General features: G+C 34.2%; 2 protein-coding genes across 3 annotated transcripts; both read left to right on the forward strand.

Annotated features, from left to right (window-relative positions):
• The first annotated feature begins 502 nt into the window (after positions 1–502).
• Positions 503–7212, forward strand: LOC128220264 (monocarboxylate transporter 12-like). 2 transcript variants are annotated; one of them, XM_052928594.1, is made up of 5 exons: positions 503–789; positions 1697–1840; positions 3838–3984; positions 5380–6645; positions 6978–7212. In XM_052928594.1, exons 1-5 carry the CDS (start codon positions 744–746, stop codon positions 7139–7141), a joined length of 1767 nt encoding a protein of 588 aa, XP_052784554.1. In that variant the 5' UTR covers positions 503–743; the 3' UTR covers positions 7142–7212. The 2 variants fall into 2 exon arrangements, with proteins under 2 accessions (XP_052784554.1, XP_052784555.1); XM_052928595.1 differs by lacking the exons at positions 503–789; positions 1697–1840 and adding an exon at positions 2440–2559.
• A 7081-nt stretch (positions 7213–14293) lies between these two features.
• On the forward strand, positions 14294–19255 carry LOC128219383 (monocarboxylate transporter 5-like). The gene is made up of 5 exons (XM_052927193.1): positions 14294–14364; positions 16897–17040; positions 17497–17643; positions 18817–18861; positions 19019–19255. Exons 1-5 carry the CDS (start codon positions 14322–14324, stop codon positions 19144–19146), a joined length of 507 nt encoding a protein of 168 aa, XP_052783153.1. The 5' UTR covers positions 14294–14321; the 3' UTR covers positions 19147–19255.
• The last annotated feature ends 8550 nt before the right edge of the window (positions 19256–27805 follow it).

Raw genomic sequence — 27805 nt, forward strand, 5'->3', positions numbered from 1 at the left:
ATTGGCCACTTTTCAAGCGTAAAATTAACTTTTGTTTCCAATACATATGTAGGTGCTACAAATTTAAACGGTCGGTAAAAACCAGATCAGTTAGATCACTACTATTATTTAGAACTAACTGGTTCCTTAAAACCTATAGCACTCAGGTGAGAGATATAAGGTCATCATTGGCATCTTGTTGTTTGTGTTAAACTTGAATAAGATTCATGGTTTAAATAAAATATAAGAGGCTTGTGTGAATTTGAATACTTTTACTATAGTTAACTTAAGCTATTAAACTATTCAGGAAAATTGAGTATGCACTAACACAATAAACGGGTTAACAATTTAAATATTTATCGATAGGATTTATTTTAATGAATGGTTTTATATAGTAAACACAAGCTATGTTCAATTATAAATGGACTATAATTTAACGATAAATGCGGACGCTACTTCATACTGAAATAAGAAATCAATTTAATCACAGCTTGAATGTGATACAACGATGTTAAGGATATCGTTATCAGCTCGTAAGAAACTCATTCACAACTAGTTTATTACATTCAAATTTGTACATGTTTTGAACGTTTTTCTACTGTATTTATATGACCCCGAATAAGGATATGTTTGCATACATTGATAATGATGGAGATATAGGTATTTCATGCTGTATTCATCTTCGGTATGTAACGTAAGTGCATGGAGTATAGAAACGACCTATTTGTGCATCTAGACCTTCAAATAAGAGGTGCATCTTCAATATGTCGGTTCCGAAAGACAGTGGATGGTCATGGATTATTCTTATAGGTAAAATTAACTTAACATGCATAATTAATCATACAGCTTACATACAGTATTTACGAGTTTAATTGGTTAGGTTTTGTTTAATTACACACCCTGATTTAAAAGTTTTGATAAGATATTACAAGAATATATACCTTTTTACAAGTTTATTTGATTAGTTTATTTTTTAAGAAAAGTAAATGCAGTTTCGATTAAACCCAGGCATTTTTGACAAATTAAAAATTGTAAAACTGGCATGCTATCTTGTATAGAAATAGGGTCCAGTTAAATTCATTAATTTTTAATATATGTTTTTAATTCCAGGCTGGTTTAACATTATTTGTCATTAAAATGTCATCATAGTGCAAAATTATTATGAGATAATCTGCGATTCAAAGATTGAATTAAAAAAATGATATTAAAAGTACAAAATGTTAGAGTATGTGTATTGCAATAATGTTCGCATAATTCTCTATTCATTATAAAGGTGTTTGCGAGCGACAAACCCTGATATGTCTCTTACAATGAATACTTTTGCAAATGATTCTTTAATATGTCAATTTGAAAAGGGAAGCAATTTCTCGGTTATCATAATGAATAATTGATCAAGTTTATATGGTGAACTTAACAGGACAATCGATCACTGACCATGACTTGACCTGAGTACGGTCAACGACCAGATATGAACTCTGTATCGATAAATGTTATTATGAGCAGAAAGTGTAAACAACCGTGAATTCCTTTATTGATCTTTGTTTAAAATAAAAGCCTACCATTTAACAATTCTAATAAAGGAGTACACATTAAAGTTGAATGCCTCCAGTTTATAGTTTTAGGCAATCACTGCATGGGAATATTCATACATAGGTAATATGTATACAAACAACATTTTCATTCATAAGTAACCATTCTCAAAATGCTGTTGTTTCAGGAGCTACTATGCAATTAATGTTGACTATTGGTTTAGTCAAGTCTTCAGGGATCTTGTTCATTGCCTTTCAAGAACGTTTCGAATCTTCTTCGTCATTAACGTCACTACTGTCATCTGTGCAGAACTTTTCATACAGCATTACAGGCAAGTTTAAATAAACATTTGATGTGCCCCGGCACATACGCACTGCGTTCTTAATGTTTATCAAATAGATTAACCTTCAAGGTTGAATATATATAAATTTATATATTATAAACTGACTCAGGATTTGAATTTCTTAAAAGTGCACTTCAGATAAGCTTTACCCAACGAGGTATTAACGAGCATATAGTGAACCATTATTAATCATATAAAAGCTTTAAGATTTTACACGTTAAATAAGAGCATCCTTCGATATGTTGGTGTTAAAATGCATTTGTTTTCCTTACCGCTGGTGCGACGTTATATCCATTTCTTTTCATTTATCCATCGTTAGTTTTCTTTCCTCGCATGATGTCAGCCATCTTGTTAAATTGTGCATATTCCGCTGTTTTAAGGTCAAATATATCTTTGTATCTGTATCAGCCATGTATAAGGTGACTCTTTCCTTTGAATTGCTTATATTCCAAAACTTATAGCTATATTCCCATTCTTTTCATCTTTTTCAAGATGGCTGCCATTAATTTCTTGAAACGTTCTTTTTTGTGGCTATCACATGACTGCCACTCCATTTGTTGACACTGCCATCATTTTTCATGGCAGTAGCGTTCAGCCAACCTACGGTTGCTGTGCATGTAAAGAACGCAACGATTTTCGGTGGAAGTCAGTCTGAGTCAAGGCATTTGTTTAGATCAGAACCACGTTACGTTTGGTCAAGTGATAACGTTGAGTTTTAATTAAAATAATAACTATAATAACATTATATAGAACGGCTTGATTTTTTATAAATACTCAGTCAGCAAGGAACTTAAGTGAACTTGTATACATTAAAAATGTATTCATTTTTTTTTTACTCAGATTCAATTTTGTAAACAATTGATTTGTAGTTTTTTACAGACGATACATGTATTGAAGATAACAAGGACAGGTTTATACTATTTTGAGCAAAGGGTGACGTGTGTGTGTGTGTGTGTGTGCGTGCGTGCGTGCGTGCGTGCGTGCGTGCGTGCGTGCGTGCGTGCCTGCGTGCGTGCGTGCGTGCGTGCGTGCGTGTGTGTGTGTTATCTCGCTTAGATTGTCATACAAAGAACACTACTTAAATCGCGTTATACTGCATGAAATAACATCGCGAGATTCTGAATTCATAGAACAGATTTTTATATTATAAATAATATAATATTGTGTTAACGGAACGTGCGCACCAGCAAAGGACGTATTTGAGTGACCTTAAATACATATAATGATTTAATTGCATATCATCTCTGTTTATATAATTGTTCTCTGTTCGAGTATAGTTTCGCCTAATAAATTAAAAATGTAAAACATAAAAGCTGTTTTCAATACTGAGTTGGAATGAGTACAGACAACATGATTGTTTAGTTAAGATCAGAGTTGAGTCGGTCACCTGACACGCAAACTGAACTTGTAAGCAAAGCTCGTTTTTCGTAAAATTTCAACTCTCTATTGCCTTAAAACATGTCACATAGAATGTTTGTTATACTCCCTTAAAAGAGAGTTCCTCAAAACTATATTAAAACATGAAATTTTGAAACGTTTTAATTTTTGGCTTTCCCAACCCACTTTTGTACTGTCGAAGGCCGTTAAATATGTCCTGTCATAACATAAAAAACAAGTGTTAATGATTCGGTTATTAATTAGTCATTACATAGCATTAAATAAACATATCATCGGTCAAAACATAACAGAAAAATGTAAGGAATCATATAACATACGAACATTAATAGGCATTGAATTGTATGAATTTGATCTATAGTCGCAGCTTATAATATATCTTGGTATATGTATTTGTCATTATTCGATACACAATTTAAATAAGTACGGATATTCAAAACGTAAAAAGCAAACAAGTCCTTAAAACGAAAGATAAATTACGAACTTTGGTGTATTTCGCTTTCGACGCAAATATACAATCCTGCTTTGATTAGTTGCAGAAACTTCCAAAATAGGTCCCTAATGTTTTATCTCGTATTATCACATTGCAGCACTAATTGTGATGACGGTTGGTGTAAAGTTAACAACATGCAGAAACCTTGTCTTCATTGGCTCACTTACAAACTGCCTTGGTTACGTGTTGTCGTCAAGGGCAACAAACATATACGTGGTGTTGTTCTCCTACGGCATCTTAGGCGGTATGTTAATTCTAATTCATGTTTTAATTGATCGTTATCTACAATGACTTTCTATATCAGGTTATTTGAATACCTTAAGGTGTCATCCAATACCCCAATGATTTGAATTACCGGATTCCGGGCCCTGAGCAGTTCTCCGGATACAGAGGATAAGTATGCCAGATTCCACCCATAGCTTATTCCACAATAAAGCAAAAATGTATTTTATTCCCAGTTCGATCGTTCCTATTGCAATACTTTCGAATAAAAGATACATATTTCTTCTTTCGGGAGAGTACCAGAATTCCAGGTAAAACATTTACATATAAATGTATTTAATAAGACTCACGAATATTGGCACTTTTCAATTCATCGACCCGTTTGCAACGACCGTCAGGAAATCTAGGAACCACCGCTTATAACGTATAATTATAATTTAGCCAAATGTTGCCAAGTACATCTAAAAAAAGACATTTGATATTGACCAACGTTAACACACACGCATCTCTAAAATAGAAAATTATGCTGTGGGGTATGTAACTGATACTGCTCTTATCTAAATGTATGAATTATATTATAAATACGTAACATGCTTGTTAAAGGTATAATGGTGTTATTATTATTACTGTTTGACCTGGATAATTGATTAACGTAGGCATACAATAACAGGCAAATTGTTTCTGTGTGTCTTAATTAATCAAAAAAGCACTTTAATAGTGTCATCCCTATCATATCTGGCCTACTCATTTATGTTCTTCTCGCTATGCGGGTGATTTCTGTTAGAATTTACCTGCGATGACGTAAATATAAAATACGAAAATCAAGAAAAAATCGGGGCGTTTTATTTATAATTAACTCAAATGGTATTCATGATTCCGGTTGAAAATAAAGCGGTATTCCGTACATCGTTCCAAACGTATTGATATTTGTGTTATGTCTTGCATGGTCCTTACCGAATAAGATAATATTATAAAAGATGTTTTGTAGGTTTATTAAATTGTAATTACCTATTCTTACCTTACTATATACCTTTCGCTGTAGGTGTTCCGTCTGCATTTCGTAAAACACGACTTGTGTAGTGATTGTTCTGGTATTAAATTGTAAGTTTGGTTTCATTAGTTTAGTTTAAACTTCCTTAATTTTATAACGATTGTGAAACAAGCTTTCGCAACTTATATTAATCACTCTCGTTGGCACGATGTTGCGCGATAGTGTAGTCATGTGTTGTGTGAGAAACCGGAGTACCCGGAGAAAACCCACTTGTTCGGCTTGGTGACCACTAACCAAACTCACATGCGCCTAGGCCGGGACTCGAACCTGGGTAGCCTTGGTGAGAAGCGAGTGCGCTAACCAATGTGCTTACCGGAAAACCAGCTTTTTTGTGTTAAGATTCATGTTCAATATGTTTTTCTTCAGGTGTTGGAGGAGCCCTTACGCTGTGTACATCGCTAACAATGATCAGTCTGTACTTTGACAAGAAGCGAGGATTTGCAAACAGCTTGGCAGTTGGAGGAGGTTCTATTGGTGGTCTCGTATTTGCTCCTTTGCTAACTGTGCTGTTCCGTGAATATGGATACCAGGGACTTATGGTCATTGCCGCGATTGTGTTAAATGGATGCATAAGCGCGGTCTTATTCAGACCTCCCGAATTTTACAAGGAAAAAAATAAAATGGCTCCTGAGAGTCGAACACTTATGAATGATGAAAATGCAGACACCACTTACATTGAACATTACAAAAAGCATAATGAAAATGAAAAATCTAAATATGTTTCGGACAACAATTTTAGAGACTTTGAGTCAACACATTGTGGAAATAAACCAATCAGTAAAGATAATGGACATATTCTCAAATCCCCGCTACTTATGCGAGCTCAAACTGACACATACAGGGAAAGAAGTTACAGTGCAAATAACGCGGATACCATCGCAAGAAACAATTGCAAGAAGGTGCTTCGAGATATTGACAGACAAAATAACTTGTCTCTTAATTCAAGACGCAGAACGGTATCTGAAAACGTATCCAATTTACAAATTAAACAAAGGGAACACATATCGCCATCTTTAACAGTAATAGCATGTGTCGATTACATGGCTGCTTCTGTTATTAACCTAGCCGAGGATATCAAAGAGTTCGAAAATGTTGCTGCAACTTCAATGGGTGAGCCAAATGACAGGTCTAAAGTTTTAACATTTTTCAAAACTCTTAAAAACATATTTGATCTCAGTTTGTTGAAAACGCCCGTGTTTATTGCATTTGAAATTTCCGCAGTTCTGCAATGTCCAGGTACAATCCTAAGTACTTTATTTATCGCACCGTATGCCAAGGAATTAAACATCAATCCTGAACGCGTCGCCTTGCTTGTTACTATATATAGCGCAGTGGATCTCCTTTCAAGGATCATAATAGCATTCATATCTGACAACCGATATCTTCGAAGATCTTCTATCGTTGCCATTTGTTCAATGACTCTCGGAATTTCTTCTCATCTCCTTCGATGGTATACAACATTTGAGATTCTAGTTGCCTACACAGTGGTATTAGGCCTGGTGGGCGGAGCCTACTTTTCCCTTTATGCTGTTATAATAGTTGACTTTATGTCACTGGACAAACTACAAAGCGCCCTTGGCTTCACTGCGCTTTTTCAAGGTTTTGCCAGCGCTTGTACTTTCTTTGTTGTAGGTATGTATTTCCATGCACGTTTGTTTTTCAGTGTCTGATAGGCATATAACATTGTGCCTAAGGGCTGTTGTTATTTGCTGGGCCATCCGGCTTGTTTATCTTTTTTGTATGGTATTCCTTGTATGTTCTGATAATCTTCCTACTTTTGTATTACCGACCTTGTTACTATATTGTTTTCCTTAAAATCACATAATCTGGTATTCCTCAATTTTGTATTACCTTTCTTAATATTGCTATGCTATTTTCATTGAATAATTTAACAGTATGGGTTCTTATCATGGTTTTTGTATAGATCTGGTGCACGTTTAAATTTGTATCGTGTCCATTTTCAGGCTATTTACGCGACACAACGGGATCATACACTGCATCCTATCACCTGTTGGGAACCATGGTCATGTGTGGAGGAGTTATCATGTTCTTCTTACCAAAGGTGCAAAACCGGGTTCAAAAGCGCGATGGGCTTGCTATTACTGTTGAAGAAGACCCCACTACCTAATCCTGAAATTGATTGACATATTGTATTATTGCATTTATGTTTTGTTATGAAACATTAAAAATCACGGTTTACAGATCATTTGGTTTGTGGATAAAATATCGTAAAAACATATAAACGTTTCATGAATCATTGTCAAGAAGATGATGTAATGATTTTCAGATAAAACATATCGTTTTCGGACGGAATATTAGTTTCATTCAAATAATTAACGATGCCGGTAGTAATAAAACAACAGACACGAGCCAGCAAGCAATACGCTATAAGCACAAGCTTGTAATAATCAAATAATGATATTGGATCAAAGAAATTGAGGTTATTATCTACGGAGACTTGAACTATATGTCGCTCAATATCTATTTCAAGCGAACTAATCTTGCATTTCTTGTTTTGAAAATAGGTCATTTACTTACCTCAATAAAATGTACAAAAATAAAACTACCCGCTGATCGACCTGGAAAAAAATATGATAAAGTTTAGATGAAAACCTGCTCACATATCATGACAGTAAATGGTGCTCAACTCCATGAATTTATTAATATTTACTGACCTTTTTCTCAGTGCTATTCTACGACTAAGAAACCATATGGCTACAATTAAATGCAAATCAACCTTGACGAACAAAGCTGTAGTCCTGATTATTGTAAATATCAAATATCTTTATTAGCCTGAATCTTTAAAAACATGAATTAAATCAAAAGTACGATAATTGATACCATCATCAAACGAATACAAATAATATTTTGTCGTGCAAACATGCGACTTGGCTCCAAGTATAATTAGCAAATTCCTCTCCAAAATAATTTTGTACAGTTTCGTCAGACATTTCTTTGTCATGACCAGCGTCGGAGATAATCTTGGTCAGTGAAGTAGTATTATAAAGATGTGCCATATCCGACGAGTCTGGACTTTTCAGCTTTCCGAATTTGTCATAACATGTTGTTTTTTTGCCAACGGACAAGAAAGATACACCGAAAACCAAAATGACTAGTGTTGCATACGCGTACTAAGCTACTTATGTAGGTTTAGGGAAAGCGATGGCGTCTTGTTGATGATAGTCTCAGTACCGAAGACGGTCGATAGTAAGCTGTTATTATGAAATTTGTTAGCCTTAGTTTGGTGATGTAAAACACGACATTGATGTCAGAAGGCCAGATCAGTAGTAGGAAGAATATCGTTTATCATTTGAAACTCAACTCGTCTTTTGATAATCAGAACATTTTGCGTAGCCGTCATAGTCTTGCCTATTTCGAAAACAGATGGACTATACGGCTAATGACGAAGTGCTTTCCACAATCCATTTACCCTTTACAGAAAACAACGATTTGTTTATTACAATATAAGGGAACGATTTGATTAGCGTTACTTGATCGTTGGTGTATTTAGTGGAGTACCTTGTAAAGAAACATTCATGAATATCCATTGGAAAGAGAGAAATATATGGCAGAAATGCCAAGAGCGTGGCACATATGGACGAGAATAACTTGGCCATCAATATCAACTCTGGACACGATGATTTGCAACACGTCTTTCTAATTGTTTTCTCCAATATTGACCTCCAATTCAACATGTATGGCAGGAACCCATGCTTGTTTTTGTCGATTTGAATCTGAGTTACTCCACCGTAACTCAAAGGATCCAATGTTAAACGTTCGTCCGTCCATGATGTTATAAAATGCAAAGTCACCTGTTATACAACTACCAGAGATGTCAACATCAAGAATCATCCGGAGGAGTTGACTGACGTTTACCTTGGACACGAGAGATACAAAATATGAGAACATATACATTACGGAAGATGAACCAACCTTCTTTACTTTTCAACAAACGAAAAAATCAAGCGAAAACGACACGTTCGCGGTAGGAAAGTTGCCGCTGGAAACGCTCAAAATCACCGATGAATCTACATGATTCAATTAGATAATCCTTAATGTCATTTGTATATTCTAATGTGTTTAATTACTCCAAGGCACTATCTTGAAGTAGTTATGTTTCTTTTCTTTTTCGGTATTTGCATCAAAGCTGCACTCTCACAGATTCACCGTTTTTACAACTTTTTTTATTTTTTGTCTGGGAATGAGGAAATTTTTGCGTGAATATCTGCAAACCAATAATAAAAGATTGCTGATAAAAGATCAGGGCGCACATTTGCATATTTCCGTTCAAAAATTAATGCTTTATGGCTTAAACTGTAACTAACGGTTTAAGAAAAATACATAAAACATGAGTTTTTGAACTGAAATATGAAATTCTGCGATCTAATTTTTTGTCAGCAGTCTTATTTCACGAGTTTCCATGGATTTTCGCAAAAATTGGGTCGTTCCAAAACAAGAAATAAAAAAGTTGTCAAAACGTCCAATCTGTGAGAGTGCAGCTTTAAGGGTAGAACAATAATAGTTTCATGTATAAGTTTAATGTATATGAAAACAAGAAATACGTTAAAAATATTATATGTCACGTGTTTCCGGTCCGGATAGAAAAATCCGACCGAGGGCACCTGCATTACCGGCTACGCAGAGTACCCTAGGGTCGGACTTTTCTATCCGGACCGGAAACACATGATTAAATATTTTCTAGCATACCTTTTTTTCTGTAAAAAAATATATAGAAAACGCATTTTTGTAAATTTCCCCAAAAAACACGCACGATGTTGATTACTGACGTTATGACGCCCAGTAATTTTATATTCACTGCATACGTCAAGAAGTTCCTTAAGTATAACGTCTTTTTAAGGGTTATTTAGTTTTGTGTTGAAGCTTTACTTTTTGTAAAGGAATCACCTATTTAAATATCAAAGGTATAGTTACATAAAGTGTTTTATAAAAGGAATATAAAATATTGCGTCATAGCGCGTGACAGACTAGTATAGGCATGCCAAAGTTTTCCAGCACGGCTAAATTCTCCGGAAATGCCTATCCGGTGTGCAAAAAGAAGGTTTTGTGAACGGAGGATGTTTGGTTCACAGCCAGTCTTATCCTTTCGATTGCAGAAAAAAAAAGATTGAATTAATCCATCAACACCATTTCTTGTCCATATGGTTGATAATTAACTATCCTGTAAGGGGACATAAAACAACAAGCATCGTCATAATTGAATTAGTATTTACCAAACACATACACGATACAGTTACTAGAAATTCGATTATAATAGATTTGTTTCCGAAAGAGACTCAACAGCAACTACAAACTGTTTTGCAATATCCATTAGTTATCACTAATAGCATAATTAACGCAACGATCAAACATATAACCAGCTGTATTCTCGAGAGGAAAGTTAACATTTAGAAATTAATTGAAATCAATTATTTTAGCCGAGGACAGGCTGAGTTATGTTTAAGGTATCCGATATACGATGTGAAATGTTGATGCATGGATACTCAACATGATATGGGTATCATTTGAAAAGATTCCACGTGTTGTAACACCATGGCCTCTTGCCAATAAGTACATTTATGTTAACGTCATCATTTCTTTAAAGCTTTTTTGTAATAGTATCGAAAAACAAAGGACTTTGACCCAGGTCAATTGAAACCGGCGGAATTAACTGATATCCAGAAAAGTATTTGATAACCTTGTTTACACATATTCTGTTTAAACGGATTAGCTTAGCTCCATTCTACGTCACAGACTCTCTTATTGACTAGTCCCTTCGATGGGTAGAGCCGGTAAGATCCTTTAATATTGTCATGTGAGGGTGAAAGCACGTGATGTCAATAAACTGACACATGCATTAAGAATGGTCAACTGCAATTTGAGGTCACTTTGAAAGTATGAAAAGCTAATATGGAGCTAGAGCATCAGTTAACTTCTGGTGAAAATCTGGGAGTCTGTTTATAAGTAAAACGTCTGCGGATCGCGTTTGAAGCAGTTTGTTTCATTCTATTCTTATTCCCTTAACAAAATAACAGTATTAATACAGAAATATAGTAAACATAAACTAACTTAAAGTAGAGTTAATAATGTATAAAAAAAACATTATGTTCGACATTGAATTTTATTGTTTTAAAAAATGTGGGAATGCAAGAAATAGAAGTTAAAAACAATGAAAATGAGAGACATACAAGTATTCTAAGTTAGATGTTTTAGATATGAAAGCCCATTTATCTATATGGACATTAAGTTCGATTTATCACGATAGCTATTTCACGTTCAAGTTTAATGCGTATGCGCAAGTATTTTTAAAAATTAGGAAAGTTTGGAATCACGTGTTGGTATGTTGAATAAAATATGTAATACTTAATGAGTAGATTTGTGAAGTAAATACTGCTATATTTACTAATTACGTTTATCCCAAATACAATGTTAACCAGGTTGAGATCAATATATATACCTATTGTTTGGAGATAGGTCTTTAGGTAATTCCATGATATGGCAGTCCCAGAATAAGTTATTTATAGTTTCCATATTGCTAGAATACATGTCGCATAAGCTAATACAATTGGTATGTTAGTAAATATTCGTTTGTAGATAAGATTCTGGCTATAAGCTTGAACTGAAAAGCTCGTATAAATTGAAGCATTTTTTTCAGGTTAATATCTTAGAGTCTGCTTTGCTCTCGCCATTCATAATCATTTAGATACTACTTTATGCTATCTTACTGACTTAGAATACAACCTCATTCGCTGGCCCTTGTCAGCGCAAAATCTGAGACAGTTAGCGTAGTGAACGAGTTCTCCTCAATAATTAATATATTACCTCACGAACGAGTTCTTCTTGATAATTAGATGTTACTTCTGATCATCTACTTATTGGCTGATACATTGTAAGGCAAACTCTGACACAGGGAGTGTATCAGATGAGTGGCACAAGGCGAATCTTTAAACACCCGCGAAATTCTTCATTCTTAAGCCTAATACTAAATGATCGTCTTTCTGAAATTTAATTGTCTGAAAATGTAGGTGGTATTCTAGAACAGATTATAGCTGCCAATTTTCCCATTCAGATCAACCATCAACTATTTGGACATCTCCAAACATTACGGTTAACACTTATAAGCTTGACACATTTTATAGAAAGATATACGGTATTTAAACATAAACCTCGTTTAATGCTACAGGGAAAACGCCAAAGACATAGAACATAAAAAATACCACAAATAAAAAACATGGAACAACAGCACAAAACTCAATAAACAGCAAAGTACATACATACTTTTTAAGAAAAATATGTATGTTTATCAAGAATTGTTAGGTACCACCTTGGAACGGTCAGTAAATTGTAAATGTACTGTAAATGTAAATTCAATGTTATTTTAGTCTAACAATGATACCATGTAACCGACATGCTGCGAAATTATACTTATGTACATGTAATTTTATCAACATGATATAATAAGGATGTAAAATGAAATGCTTTGTATCAAACAGCAGGGTTTGGTCTTTTATCTTGATCGTCTAACCTTCGGATTCCACACACCTTGGCCAGCCCAATTGCGTTCATACCCCGATAATGACATCAACCCCGCAATTCACTCCTTAATTGAAGGTCAATCAATCTAACTAAATGATTGCAATGCAAATTGAGATTTATAGGTGGATAATTTACCAAGGTTGAGATTTTAGAAAATGAGATGTGCATGATGTGAGCACCGTAGCACAGTATCACCATATCAACGCGGTGATGCGTTGCTAGCACCGAATCACCATAAAAATCAGTTTTATAAGAGTATTGATCTCGAAGTAACATGAAAGACATGTTATCGCAGAAACAAGCAAGGGGACCATAGGGACCCATGTCAATGTGTAGCCGAGACCTGACCCTAGGTTAGTGTTAGGACGGACTGAAAAAATTATATCGATACTCGGTTTATGAAACCGATCAATGATCGATTATTAATCGATTTAATCATGATTTAATTATCTTTGGGCATCATATATAAGGCATACAGATACAGTACATGCACCAGTTTTAAACACCAATGTTCCCTTACAATATTGTTTGTACATTTCTTTGTATAAATTACATTATATATTCAGAACGCAACTTTCTTAGAGTGTTTACAAGTTACCTCACAGAACATCAGACCACAGGCTCTATTTTTTGTCTTACATTTAGTATTGTATACACATGTGTAAAATAAACACAAAGAAAGATTTTAATTTCTTTTTAAAAATCGGTCAGTAACAATTTCAAAATGAAGTTGAATATTTGATATGTTTTACAAGAAGATATCCTTTCAGAAATCTGAGAAAACTAAGTTCTTACATGGAACGAAGCAAACGGAAACATGTTTTAAAAATCACTTTTAAATCACAACATGAGAATTAAGAACTAATCCTTAAGCAGTTAAATAACAAAGAAATTTTGTAATAAGGTACTGTAGTGACATACTGACTCATTAAGAAGATAACTTAACATAGTAAAACATTTCGACATCAAATAAAAAAGAAAATTTGTCGGTAGCAACATTACCCTAGGTGATGGCATATATGAATATCCTAGACTTTTAGGCAGGCTGTTCGGGATAGGGACTTGAACTCCCTACCGTTATGTATCTAAAAAAAACGATTGCAAATCGCAAACTGGCTATTATCGGTCAGTCAGTAAATGTCAGCAATCACTATTTACTAGTTTTTCATCTTTCGAAAGAAAATCATTAACTGTAGCCAGTATAGGTGCAATATTCTACAAGGGTGCACATATAAAGTATTCGACATATATTGTAGTATGAGGTAATTTAACGAAATATGCAAAATTAAGATTTCCTCCGATATAAGTTTCAAATTCAGCACCCACACAATGTTCTTCCCTTGAAAGTCTTCACCGTGATAGTGTACTTAATAGCTTTAGCCAAGATGCATTAAGTGGAAGTTTTGAAGATATTTTCAAAAATAAGTTGAGACTTGAATATATATTATTCTTAAGTTAATACGCTTCTCGTGAAATATAGCTTTTGGTGACTATTACTGATTTAGCAAATTACATAGTTCATAAACTATGTATTATCTTATCAGTATGTATGTAATAGCCTAGCTTGCGAATGCCCCATTTCTTACTGATAAAGCAATTAACAAACGATCTTCAAAAGTATTACAAACCATACATTCGTTAAATACTGTTTGATGTTTACTTATTTGTCTTTTGTCCTTGCTGGAGATCACATATCATATAAAACATAAAACTCTTTGGAATACAATACGTTTAAGAACCTGTGTAACGTGGAAAGCTTAACACTAACCCATAACATGGTGCCACAGGATACAGGCTGGTCATGGATGGTTCTTATAGGTAACTGCCAATGTTCTGTATATTATTATTGTACATAAGAAACATGGCATGGTGCCACAGGATACTAGCTGGTCATGGATGGTTCTTATAAGTAACTGAAAGAGTTTTGTATATTAGTCTTGTTCACTAGAACCATGGAATGGTGCCGCAGGATACTGGCTGGTCATGGATGGTTCTTATAGGTAACTGAAAGTGTTCTGTATATTATTCTTGTTCGCTAAAACCATGGCATGTTGCAGCAGGATAATGGCTGGTCATGGATGGTTCTGATATGTAATTTCCAGTTCTCTGCAAACCCATTTCATGATGGCAGAGGACACTGGCGGGTCATGGATGGTTCTGATAAGTAAATGCGAAGATTTACGGGTTTAAAACCGACTTTGCTCATTTTATAGGGTAATGGTATGCAATGGGACTGGTCAAAATGGGATGAGTCCAAAGAACTCCATCGGCATTTTGGACTGCGCCATTGCATACCATTACCCAATGAAATGCAAAGTGTCGAATTATACTACTTATATTTACATTTGTTTACATGTACATTTCTGCTAAAATAAATAAATTATTCCAGAGCATATTCCCATTTTACTTTCTTTCGTTGTTCGTTGGATAAATTCGAACAGCTACGGTAACCTGAATCTTTAAAATCGCAGAAAAAATATATCTTTATAAATTGGTTTAATTTCTATACTTTCCAGGACAATTTTATTTAAACAATGTAATTATAATTGTATTTCTGCTAGAACAGCTACAAAAAAACAAGTTGAGATATAAAATGTTAATAATGACAAGAAAACAACAAAAATATCACCACCGACAACGTTCTCATTATATCTCGCGATAATACGCGTTACTAGCGTTGTTGGTCACGTAATGTAAAATTAAAGAGAAATTCCAGTCAATTTACCTAAGCGTTTTGTTGAAGAATAAGTTTATGTATGAAACTGTTGGTATACGGTGTTTGACAAAAGAGCAAGTCCATTGTCAGTTTGGATGAAACGACAGTGACGGTGGATGGGGTAATATGTTTAGCAATGGGAAATTCATTGCACTTTATACAAACATAAATCGAAAATTAAAAGCAACAACCATCGTCAAGAAATGAAGTGGCAGCGATAATATTTATGTATGGTATTCTTGTACACTAAACCCATGTCATGGTGCCACAGGACACTAGCTGGTCATGGATAGTCCTGATAGGTAACTTTCACTGTTCTGTGTATTATCATTATTGTACACTAAACCCATGTCATGGCGCCACAGTATCCTTGCTTGTCATGGATAGTCCTGATAGGTAACTTTTACTGTTCTGAGTATTATTATTGTACACTAAACCCATGCCATGGTGCCACAACACACTAGCTGGTCATGGATAGTTATGATAGGTATATTTCACAGTTCTGTTCGTAAGTATTGTAAACTAAACCCATGTCATAGTGCCACAGTATCCTGGCTGTTCAAGAATGGTTCTGATAGGTAATTTACAGTTCTGTATATAATTTTTCTTCACAAAACCAATGGCATGGTGCCACAGGGCTCTTCCTGATCATGGATGGTTCCAATAGGTATCTTTCTCTGTAGCAGGTTGAACAATGAACATGGGAAACATGTAAAAGAACTGAGCTTTCACAATAGTTTGTTTCAATTTAATTAGTACAGATCAGAATCAAGTGCAATATCATCCTCAATGTATGATCTGATGGCGACCTTCTTAGAATCTTCAACGTATGATCTGATGGCGACCTTCTTAGATTCCTCAATTTATGATCTGATGGCGACCTTCTTAGATTCCTCAATGTATGATCTGATGGCGACCTTCTCAGATTCCTCAATGTAAGATCTGATGGCGACCTTCTCAAATATCTCAATGTATGATCTGATGGCGACTTTCTCGGATTCCTCAATGTAAGATCTGATGGCGACCTTCTCAAATTTCTCAATGTATGATCTGATGGCGACCTTCTCAGATTCCTCAATGTATGATCCAATGGCTTCCGTCTCACATTTCTCAATGTATGATCTGATGGCGTCCGTCTCAAATTCCTCAATGTATGATCTAATGGCGACTTTCTCAGATTCCTCAATGTATGATCTGATTGCGATATTCTCAGAATCTTAAATGTATGATCTGATGGCGACCTTCTCAAATTCCTCAATGTATGATCTTATGGTGTCCGTCTCAAATTCCTCAATGTATGATCTGATGGCGACCTTCTCAGATTCCTCAATGTATGATCTTATGGCGACCTTCTCAGATTCCTCAATGTATGATCTGATGGCGACTTTCTAAAATTCTTACTTTTGCATTCCATTATTTCAAATCAGATTTGTTAAAGCACAACCAATTTAATTACTGATGCCTCAAGCAATAGGTCTGTATACGATGTCTATCTCACAGTGATTTGAAATTATGATGTAAAATATTCTACGTGTAAAATGAACGCGATTCTGATGATGTTTATTACCCGAAACCATTGTTATTGTTGTCGTTATTGTGAAATTATTTCGGTATTAATCGTATTATATTTTCAGGCGCAAGCCTTCAGCTGATGTTGACCATTGGGATTTTGAAATCATCCGGAATTTTATTCGTTGCCTTTCAAGAGCGATTCGATTCATCGGCAACAACCACATCCTTACTATCGACGGTGCAGAACCTAACATACGGTGTAACCGGTAGGAGGAACTGGTATTTGTATATTAGCTTTACGGATATCCGCAATTTAAGATTTAGATATAGACATTAAAGTTGTTTAAATATATTTGTCTTAGAGTTTGAAGTGGAATCTTTTGTGAGGAATGAGTGCTGAAACCATAATATGTTACACGACCGCTTTCGATTAAGGGAAACTAGATATATATAAAAGTATTCACCTGTCGCATTCGAGAGGCTAGATAAAAAAATGTAGTTGAAAAGTATATAAAAGCCGTTCTTAGAGCATCAAATATTCAATCCGTACCGTTTTTGTGAAACACGTTTAAAAATGAACTTAAAGCCCTCTTCTGTGCAGCAAGATACTTTGAAATATGTGTATTAGCATTTTTTTAAATAAAATCGTTTATAGTTTTTAATTTAACCATTTATTGTTGTAGCTGTTCTATTCTAAAAACATTACAATGTCAATATTCCAGCAATGTTTGTCATGACAATAGGAGTTAAACTGACGACTTGCAGAAATCTCGTGTTCCTTGGAACTTTATTAAACTCTGCTGGATTTATCATCACGTCTAAGGCTGTTAGCATAGACGTTCTTCTACTTTCATATGGAGTGTTAAATGGTAAGTATCTACAACATTTAAAGACTTATTATCGGCAGTTTTTATACCCAACGTTCTTTGTATTTTGTCGCAGTTGAACATTCAAATAGCCGATGATAGGATATTTATGAAATACTTGTAATGTTTTAATATTGAAAGGTACAACACCTTAAGTAAATATAATAAATATTTATATATATATATATACATTTCGACTGATAGGTATGGGCTTTGCATTCACTATCGGAACGTCAATGATAATGGTTAGTCTCTACTTTGACAAAAAGAGGGGCCTAGCTACCACCCTTGCAGTAGCAGGGGGCTCAGTCGGTGGCCTTGTTTTCGCGCCATTAATAACTGCTTTGCTGGAATATTACGGATACGAAGGGTTGATGATTATTGGTGCAATATATCTCAATGGTTTTGTCAGCGCGTTGTTGTTTAGGCCACATGGCTATTACAAGAAAACATGTGTTAAGCCAGGAGAAGACGAAAATGCATTGATGTTAACAGAAAATGTACACAATTATAAGGTAGTTAAAGAGACATCAGCTGACAAGGACAGTGAAAATAACGATGCCTGTCAACAAAACACCGAAGAAGATTACAGATGTGTATCTATGGTCGAAGAGATTTCGAGCAAAACGGCGCAACATTATAGAAACAGTTTCCTGGACCAAACTAAGACAGTTGTAAACACAAATGAGACAGATGTATTTACTTCTCTGAAAACGTCACAGTGCTCACGAATACTTAAATCATCAAAATACATGATTGACCTACGGCTATTTCGAATACCATCCTTCATTGCTTTTCTAACATCAGCAATTTTACAAAGTCCTGGAACTCTGTTGAGTACGGTTTTTGTTGCACCATTCGCGAAGGAAATCAGCGTTGAATCGGACAGAATCGCTTTACTACTTAGTATATACAGTTTAGTGGATTTGTTCGCAAGACTGTTGTTGGCGACAGTTGCTGACAAGAGTTACATACAAAGAACAACTCTAGTTGCTTGCTGCTCGTTTATAATCGGAATAACGGGACACCTTCTTCGCTGGTACACAAGTTTTCAGTTTCTGATGGCGTATGTGTGCATTCTTGGACTTGTGAGTGGCGTTTACTTTTCTTTCTACGCAGTTATTATCGTTGACGTTATTGGCCTTGACAAATTTCAACAAGTGCTTGGTTTTACAGAGTTATTTCAATGCGTGTCTGTTGCCTGTACGTTCTACATTGTAGGTGAGACTTCGCAAAGGTTTGATTGAAACGATTTAATTTACACAATTAAAGATGGATTTATTAAAGTCTCCATTTATTAATTATTTACAATCAATGAATTCTTGCCAATGTTGTATTGCGTCTTTTAATGTTGTTATTTTCTTTTAATATATTGCAGGTTGTTTGCATGATGTCACTGGAAATTACGTCGTATCATATCACCTATTGGGATCTATCGTTATTTTAGGAGGAATCATTATGTTATTTCTGCCGAGACCAAAGACGAAAGAAATCGAAATTACTTAATCTAGAACCTACTTAATGGCATGCAATGGAATCGTTGACAGAAAAGTAAACATTAAAATGCTGACATAAACGTAGTACAGGCATATTTATGTTGCCTAAATTTAACCAATCATATACCACATAAATTTTGAAACGAATAAACGTAAGAACTGATACATTTTAGTTAGCATTTTTTTTTACTTTATGGTACGGAATATTGGCATTTAATTCTGACATAATATGAATTAGCACCAAATTCACAAAATATACCTGTCACTCTCTTCGTCGGTGCATTTGATGTCGCATGCTATAATATATTATTATAATAAACACGAGGTTCACTAGTTATTGTACGTGTAGTTACATGTCCACGTTAGGGCTGCAGTATAGTTTGAATGCCGTTTTCGCTCAAATTGTCGCTCAAAACTTGTAGGCTAGCTGAAACTGGCATAAATAATTCTTCACGAGTTTTCGTATATGTCATTCTACACCTGTACAATATATATACATTGATGGATGACGAAGTACACATTCAAACGTGCTCCTTCAAGTAGTGTTAGCAACCTCCCTATTAATCTTTATATTGATATTTCTTATATAATTAGATTACATGTTTGAAAATAAACTAGTCCAAAAAATTGTTCTACTTCGTGGATGAATTTTTTAAGGTGTTTTAATAGAAAATATTTTACGTATGAATTATTTTGTCGCATAAGTGAGTAGTTATTCTGATTGGGAATCCGGGTTAAAGCATATTACTACCATAAAATATCACACAAATAAAAGAAATGTTAGCAGTATGTTTTATTTTACATTAGTTCCGTACACAAAAAAAGTCAATATCCAACGAACGGTTATAAGTTTGAGGAAGGTTTTTTTTTCATATCATGTCAAAACAACGATGTATACATAAAGGCCACCTGCACGGCTGCAGTTCACAGTTTTACAACAATGAGTAATAACCTGTTTATTTTACGGGTACCTCCGGAACCAAAATTACTTCAGATCCAAATTACGACTAGACTTTAATACAGACAAATATATATTCTGTTTTATATATTATTCCATCAATGTAACTTGTTCACAATGATGAAACTTATTTACAAAGTCAAACAGAAGAAGTTAAATAACTTTTCCAAAACATCAACATATAAGTGTACGTGTATAAAGGCGTCATGCGGATATAAAACATAGTTATCCAGTTCTGATTAAGAGTACAGCAAGGACAAAAATAACTATGATAACAATCTAAATATTACCCGTAAACCCCTCTTTCATACAAACTGGCATACTTTCTGGCAAACGGGGCAACACATTCAAGATTCACGAAAGCATTTCTCACTGCTTAACACGCAAGGCGTTGTCGTTTGTATGTCATTTTCGCCAATCCCGTTTATTAGCAATCGGCGCAAAATGCTTTAAGGGCTCCAAAATTTCCTTTTACGACTTCGCGGACATGTATGGACGTAAGCGTTTTCATGCGTAACCTTGGGAATGTCATCATAACTGCCAAGGCATTTTGACCAAGTATACCGGTCCTTCATCCTCTTGCCAGATGAGAACAATTTCACAAGGTACCCAAGTGTACCATAAGTTATCAGGAACCGACATACCCATACCAAAAGCAACAGTATCAATCAGAACCCTCTCATACGAATATGAACTTTCTAAACTTTCAATGGTCATATCTTTCTTACTGTTGTCAGTTGATGCATAGAACATTTCAACCTTCAAAAGTTGAGATTCTGGCGGATGAATTTTGCAACTGTCTACTATATATGACCACAACAGAGACATGGTATTATAGGACATTTTAAAGACATATAATATGTTTCTATTCAATATTTATGTTATGAGAAACTTGCTGATGGCATTGGAGTCATCATGGACGCCGTTAACTCAGAGTAATTAGATGTAAACAAGTTATCCCACCATAAGCAACGTACCGGAACATAAGGGAGGACATGAGCATTTCGTGCAGTTGTTTGGGGCAGAAAACCTGACCTGACATCACATTAACTCGCTCTGTCAAGACTCTAAGACAGAGTCACTACATTTTCAGAGAAGCTTGACAGGGCTCAAAGAGTAAGTCATTATTCACGGCTGGAACAGCTGAACATTTAGGTTTATATTATCATTTATACGGCTAAGGTCAACCGCTAATGGCTATTTAAGTACTGTCCAAAAATTAATTTAATCGCCTTGTTTACTAAAATCCGATGAAAGGGATTTGGTTTAGTTACATTTTACGTCACTGAAACCATTGATTGACAAGCTCCTTTTTGTGGCAATAGCCAGTAAAACTTTGATTATTGTCACGTGATGTAAAATGTATAAAATGATATCGTTAAACAATAAAGGGGTAATAAGGAAACAGTTCTGAATGGTCAACTGCAATTGGGGTCAATTCGAAAGTATAAAACACTTATCCGGAGCTGGATAGAGAGGGAAAAAGTTAGTAAATTTAGAACCAGAGTCTGGGTGTGTTTCTGGTTAGGAGTGTTTGTTATATTCTGCAAAGTAGTTAAAATCTGAGAGAGTGTAATTGGGTTTAAATCTTCAGGTCTACGGACCGAGTTTAGGCAGTCTGCCAGGTTAACATCTAAGAGGCAGATTTGCTCTCGTTTAATAGAAAAAAATAATAGGCATAAATAAATAAATAATTGCTTACAAATTAATTGGCAACTAAGAAATAAATAATTGCTAACAATAAAACTTGTATCATCAAACGTGGTTGTTTTCACTTTATAAATATACGATTAGACGGAATAGTGTATAGGAAAGGAATTAGAGTGAGGGTGCTACAGAAGTATTGAATTTACCGTTCACTATAGAAAGTATTTAAAAGCAATTAAGGAGCTGAATATTAACAAAAGTGGATATAGAATCGTTTCAGCTTTAATCTCGTCCTGTATGATCACGATATTATTCTTTTGTTAAACATGTTGTAGAATGGTAAGAGAGTCTTAATTGGTTATATGAATATTGCGAACGTTGGAAACTGGTTGTTAATACTGTGGGGGGGTAATGATTTTTAGAAAAGGGGGAAGACTTCCGGCTAATATATCATTTTTATTACAACGGAAATGACATTCAGATTGTTAATCATTTTAATTATTTAGGGATTGTTTTGACCCAATTACAATGGCAGGGTAGCATGTAAGGAAATTTTGAAAATGAACAATATTTTGTATACGTTTACTGATGTTACTGTAAGACATATGTTAGAAGTGTTTGATAAACTTAACACGCCATTTTTGAAATATGGCAAAGTGTTATGGGGCACTGTCAAGGGAAAATAGAGCGAGTGCATATATTATTTTGTAAAATATTGTTAGGTATTAAAATGAGTACAGAGAACAATTTTATTCATTGTGTACTTGGACTTGTCAATTATTAGACATTCAAATATCATAATATGATAAAATATTGAGTTAAGTTGCTACGTACAAACGATAATAAGTTGAATAAGAAAGTATACCTTACATTGTTGAATGAGTGTAAAAGAAACCCAAAACACATTGGTGTACACTCGGATGTTCTATTGTTAAATACAATAATGTCAATACAATTTTATGCAAAACTAGAATGGAAGATTTGACGTATCTGGTAGAGGATTGTTATACAAGCAAGTTTTAATCTTCAATCTTATGTATTTTCATTTGATATAAAAAACGTTTCGTTTGAGTTTATTTATAACCTGTGCCAATGTTTTGAAGACAAATGCCTTTTTATTTTATAATGTAATCGTTACTCTGTGGTGTACATAGTAAATTTATTCCGTTTTATTATAGAAGGAGATCAAGTAGGCAGAAGTTTTTACATAAAGTTACATCTTACAATGATGACATGTTATGAAAACTTAATATCTTTGCAAACAATGCCATGTATAACATGTATGCTGCTTAATATGATCTTGTGTGTATAGTAAATTATTTGCATGTGTTTTGCAAGAGAAACTAAGTTAGTAATATGCCATGTGTGTAATAATATCATTACTAGACTTACTTCGTAAAAAATTTGAGAATTCATTAACGTATTTTATCATAACTGTTCTCTAAGGCTCTCTTTAATTTCCTTTTCGTATACACCATTTCCATTATACCGTGTTAAAAATAACCTGCTTTTAAGAGACGTCACGACAGCCGATAGCCGAGAACAGAGCACTATTTACGCCAGATGATCCATTTTCATCGGTTGAAGGCCATATAAGGTAGGAAACAGAATTAATGTCTCTAACATATATTTATTTATTCATGTAGAAACTTCTCTTGTGTTAGCTTACCGAAATAGCCGCGCTTGGAAGCAAATAATCGGTTTGTCACATATTTTCGCAACTTCCTTTATTGTTTAGTAAATAAACATTGATCAACCCCAGTCGCGAATATATGTTTTCACGCCATATTTTAATGTTATATTATGAAATTTGACACATATCTTAATGTAAGATGTGTTGTTTTTCTTCTTTGATTGTCTTTTGTTTACAGTCAAACAGAATATGTTGTGTTCCTGAAAGTCACACAACTTGTCATGATGGAATACCTGCCAAATGACTGACATTGAAGCGAAAAGGTCCCGAAGTATTGCAGCTGAAATAATTCATGTGGAAAGAGCAATTAATAAATTTAAGATCTTTCTCATTGTCGATCAGAAGATTCAATTGTCACCTTTCGGTTGCAGTAATCAGATATGATTTACAACAACAACAACAACAACAACATTTATTTAGCATTAAATGTACAACATTCATAGCCAAAATGCTTCACATATTATCAAACGTGAAAGGTCATAAGAGAGAATTACAAATTGGATGTTATATTAAGATTGTTTTATGAATTAATATTATCATACATATATATTTATTATATGTTACTCTAAACGTGATCGTAAAAGAAAAGCATGGTATACAAATTTAGCAAGAGAATTTAGCTTTTTCTTTGTATTTGCTGACATCAAATCTATAAATTTTTGTTTTGTGGGCCAATGACAAAGATATGTTTTAAAATATTCCTTTCGCAGGTTATTATAATGCGGGCATACTAACAAAAAATGATATTCATTTTCTATGACATTCATGTCGCAATATGTACAAATTCTATCTGTTCTAGGTATATTAAAATGCCTTCCCTTTTCAATAAGTAAGTCGTGGGATGAGACTCTAAATTTAGTTAATGATATCCTATATTTATCTATCTGTATAAGATCTAGATAATTTTCATGTAATAATTCTTTTTTATACCAAATATATGTAGCCAATCTGTTGGATCCATTCACATCTGCACTCCACGATTGAATAAATATATCAATTATCCTCTGTTTAATTAGTTGTAAAGGTATAACTTGTATATCTTGTTCGATCCAGACGTCAGACATTCCAATTTCATCTAATATTGTTTTCACTTGAAAAGCCCAGTTTAATCCATTAAATGTGTTATTAGAATTTGCTTCGGTTTTAAGCATTGTGTATATATTTTTCACTAATGAGTTATCATTGCTTTTTAATATTTTAACCCAGTACCGTATCATATTTATTTTTCTCTGAACTTCCATAGGATGTCTTCCTAATTCACCATATAACGCTGATAAATTTGTACTTTTTCTTACTTTAAGAACCTTTCTCATAAATTTACAATGAATAATTTCTATATCTTTTGCAGGATAATATCCGAAAATTTCGGATCCATAGTTTAATATTGATCCTACCAGACTATCAAACAACTTGCATTGCTCTTTTGGATTTAGTTTTAATTGATTGACTGCGATGAATAAATTATGCAAAGCATATAATGAGTGTTGAGCGGTGTGTTTCTGCGTTCTGTTCCAGTTTCCATTCTTAAATAAAGTTATGCCTAAATATTTGAATGATTCTACTATATCTAGATTAGTATTATTGAATGTAAATGTATATTTTGTTTTTCTTCCCCTCTCAAATATCATTATTTTAGTCTTTGGTATATTTACTTTTAAATCCCAAAGGCCGCAATATAATTGTATATCATTAAGCATTGATTGTAGCGCTATAGGTGTATTGGCAAAAATAACTGCATCATCTGCAAATAATAGTAAGTATAGTTTGATATCATTGATACTGCATAGCCCATCTATATTATGATTAATATTATTAAGTATGTCATTGACGAAAAATAAAAACATCAAACTTGAACTGGGATCCCCCTGTTTTACTCCAATATTTGAGGTAAAAAAAGGGGGACGCCGTTTCCTTATATCGAACACAGGCTTTTACAGTATTATACATGGCCTGAATAGCTTTTACGAACAATGAGCTAACATTTTGGGTTATAAGTTTATGAAATAAATGAGATCTTGAGATTTTATCGAAACATTTCTCGTAATCGATAAAACAACAATATAATTTCATTTTTGATGCAAGAGTTTTAGCGATTATTGAATGAAGTATAAATACACAGTCAATTGTGGACTTTCCTTTCTGGAATCCGAATTGATTTTCAATTATTTTTTTCATTAGTGTTACTCCATTAAGTGAGCCTATTTGATAATATCGTTGAATAAATTTTAGCTATAATATTAATGAGTGTGATTCCTCGATAATTTTTTGCTTCTTCTACATTCCTGCCTTTGAAAATAGGGACGATAATACCTTCCACAAAACATGTTGGGTACTCCCCCTTTGCAAATATATAGTTATAAAGTTTAAGCAGAAACGGTGCAATATGAGGAAATATATGCTTATATATCTCTGCGGGGATATTATCTAGACCACTACTTTTATTATTGTTTTGGGAAAATACTGCATCTTTTAGCTCAGCAACGGTTATTTCTTTATCAAGGTATTCATCAACAATATCATCTCGTAGGACATTATCATCGTTACTAACGGGGGTGCTATATAAATCCCGAAAATTTTCGAAAAGATCAGTAATATTTAGATTTTCCTCATCTTGGGGGCGTTTCTTATACTGGTTCTTCCCCCTTTTCCAGAATTCCCTTGGTTTAGTTTTGCTTAATTTTTCTAATGTTTCCTTTTCCTTGGCTAAGTATTTATTTTTATTCTTGCGTTTAACCTTATTATAATTAGATTTTGATGCAATATAATTATGGCGCAATTCATCACTCGATTTATTCCGTATGAATTTATTCCTTGCCTTTTTAAATGTAGATCGTGCATTATAGCATTCTGCATTGAACCATACTTTCTTGTTCGGATGTGGTATTTTATCTGTATTTAATGTATTTCTGGTAATAGACATACAAGACGCAGACTCTTGAACTATTTGTATAAATGATTGCGTAGTTTCATTAATATTAGTGCTTGAGTTTAATTGCTCAGTCAATAATGTTAATTGTTCGTGATACGAAGCTATTTTATTATTTAAATCCTGTACCTTTGACAAATCCCATTTAATGTATTTTGATTTATTTACGTCATTTTCAGTATCGTTTGTATTATTTCTTTCTATCATATGTCTCCCAAAAGAACAAAATATACCAGAATGATCTGAGAATTCATTTGGTTCTAATATTTCAAAATTTGATATGTACTTAATATCATGGGCCTTCAATAATAAATAATCTACTACACTGGACCCTTGATGGGAATGAAAAGTATAATCTCCCACGTTATTATCCGTGTGCAATCGACCATTGCCTATAATATAAGAAGTGGATTGGCAAAGTTCAACCAATCGTTTACCGTATGAATCAAGCACGTGATCTTTAGACGCATGTGGGGGGATGTTTACAAAATCAGACAGCTGATTATCGTGATCAATATACTTGTCAAATGTAATAAAATCTATGATATTTGAACTTCTACTATTAAGATCACCGAAGACAAAACATTTGCCGTATGGAGAATATTTCTCAATTCCTAGTTCTATTTCTTCAAAAAAATCAAATTGATCATTTGCAAATATTTTCGAATTAATAGGAGGAATATATGTAAAACAAATATACACATCTTCATCAAAGTTAAATAACTGTTTTGACAGTTTTAACCATAATATACCATGTTGGTTTTTATCCACAATTTCATAATATTTGCATAAAGTTTTATGTATGTATATTGATAATCCGCCGCTATAGCGACCTTTTTTAGTATTATGTGCCTTATTTCCAGTAATATGTTCACTTACATAATTGTTTATCTCTAAATTTAAACAAGTTTGTTTTGAAATCCAAGTTTCAGATAATAGAATAATGTCATACTGCTGTATAATATCTAAAAAGTCAATATCAAATAATTTTCTGGATAGTCCATTCACATTCCATGACAGTAATTTTATGTCCGATCTCTCTTGACTGTCCTAAGCACGTGGTGGATCACAGAGCTTCCCGTTAACGAACGTTTTGTGCAGTGTCCTATTGATGAAAAGTTTATTTCCGGTAACGCGGGCGGTCTGTCCTCGCTCCTGGGCGTCCTTGATGAGCGGCGCGAACGCCTTCCTGGCGTCCCGATATTCCTGGGGCGTTTGGATGCCGATACCCTGGCTGCTATCCTTCAGGGCGGACCTCACTTCCGGTTGGAAGGCTTTGGTACATACCTCTTCTCTGGTGTTGTAGCTGTGGAATTTAACCACGATAGGGCGGGTTCGACCTCTTGATGGGGCACCAAGACGGTGGGCTCGATCAAATGTCATGTTATCAGTGTCTAGATCTAGTTTTAGTTTGATCAAGTCTTTGACTAACCTTTCACAGTCTT

This window comes from Mya arenaria, chromosome 15 (assembly GCF_026914265.1).
Source record: "Mya arenaria isolate MELC-2E11 chromosome 15, ASM2691426v1".
Classification (NCBI taxonomy): Eukaryota; Metazoa; Mollusca; class Bivalvia; order Myida; family Myidae; genus Mya; species Mya arenaria.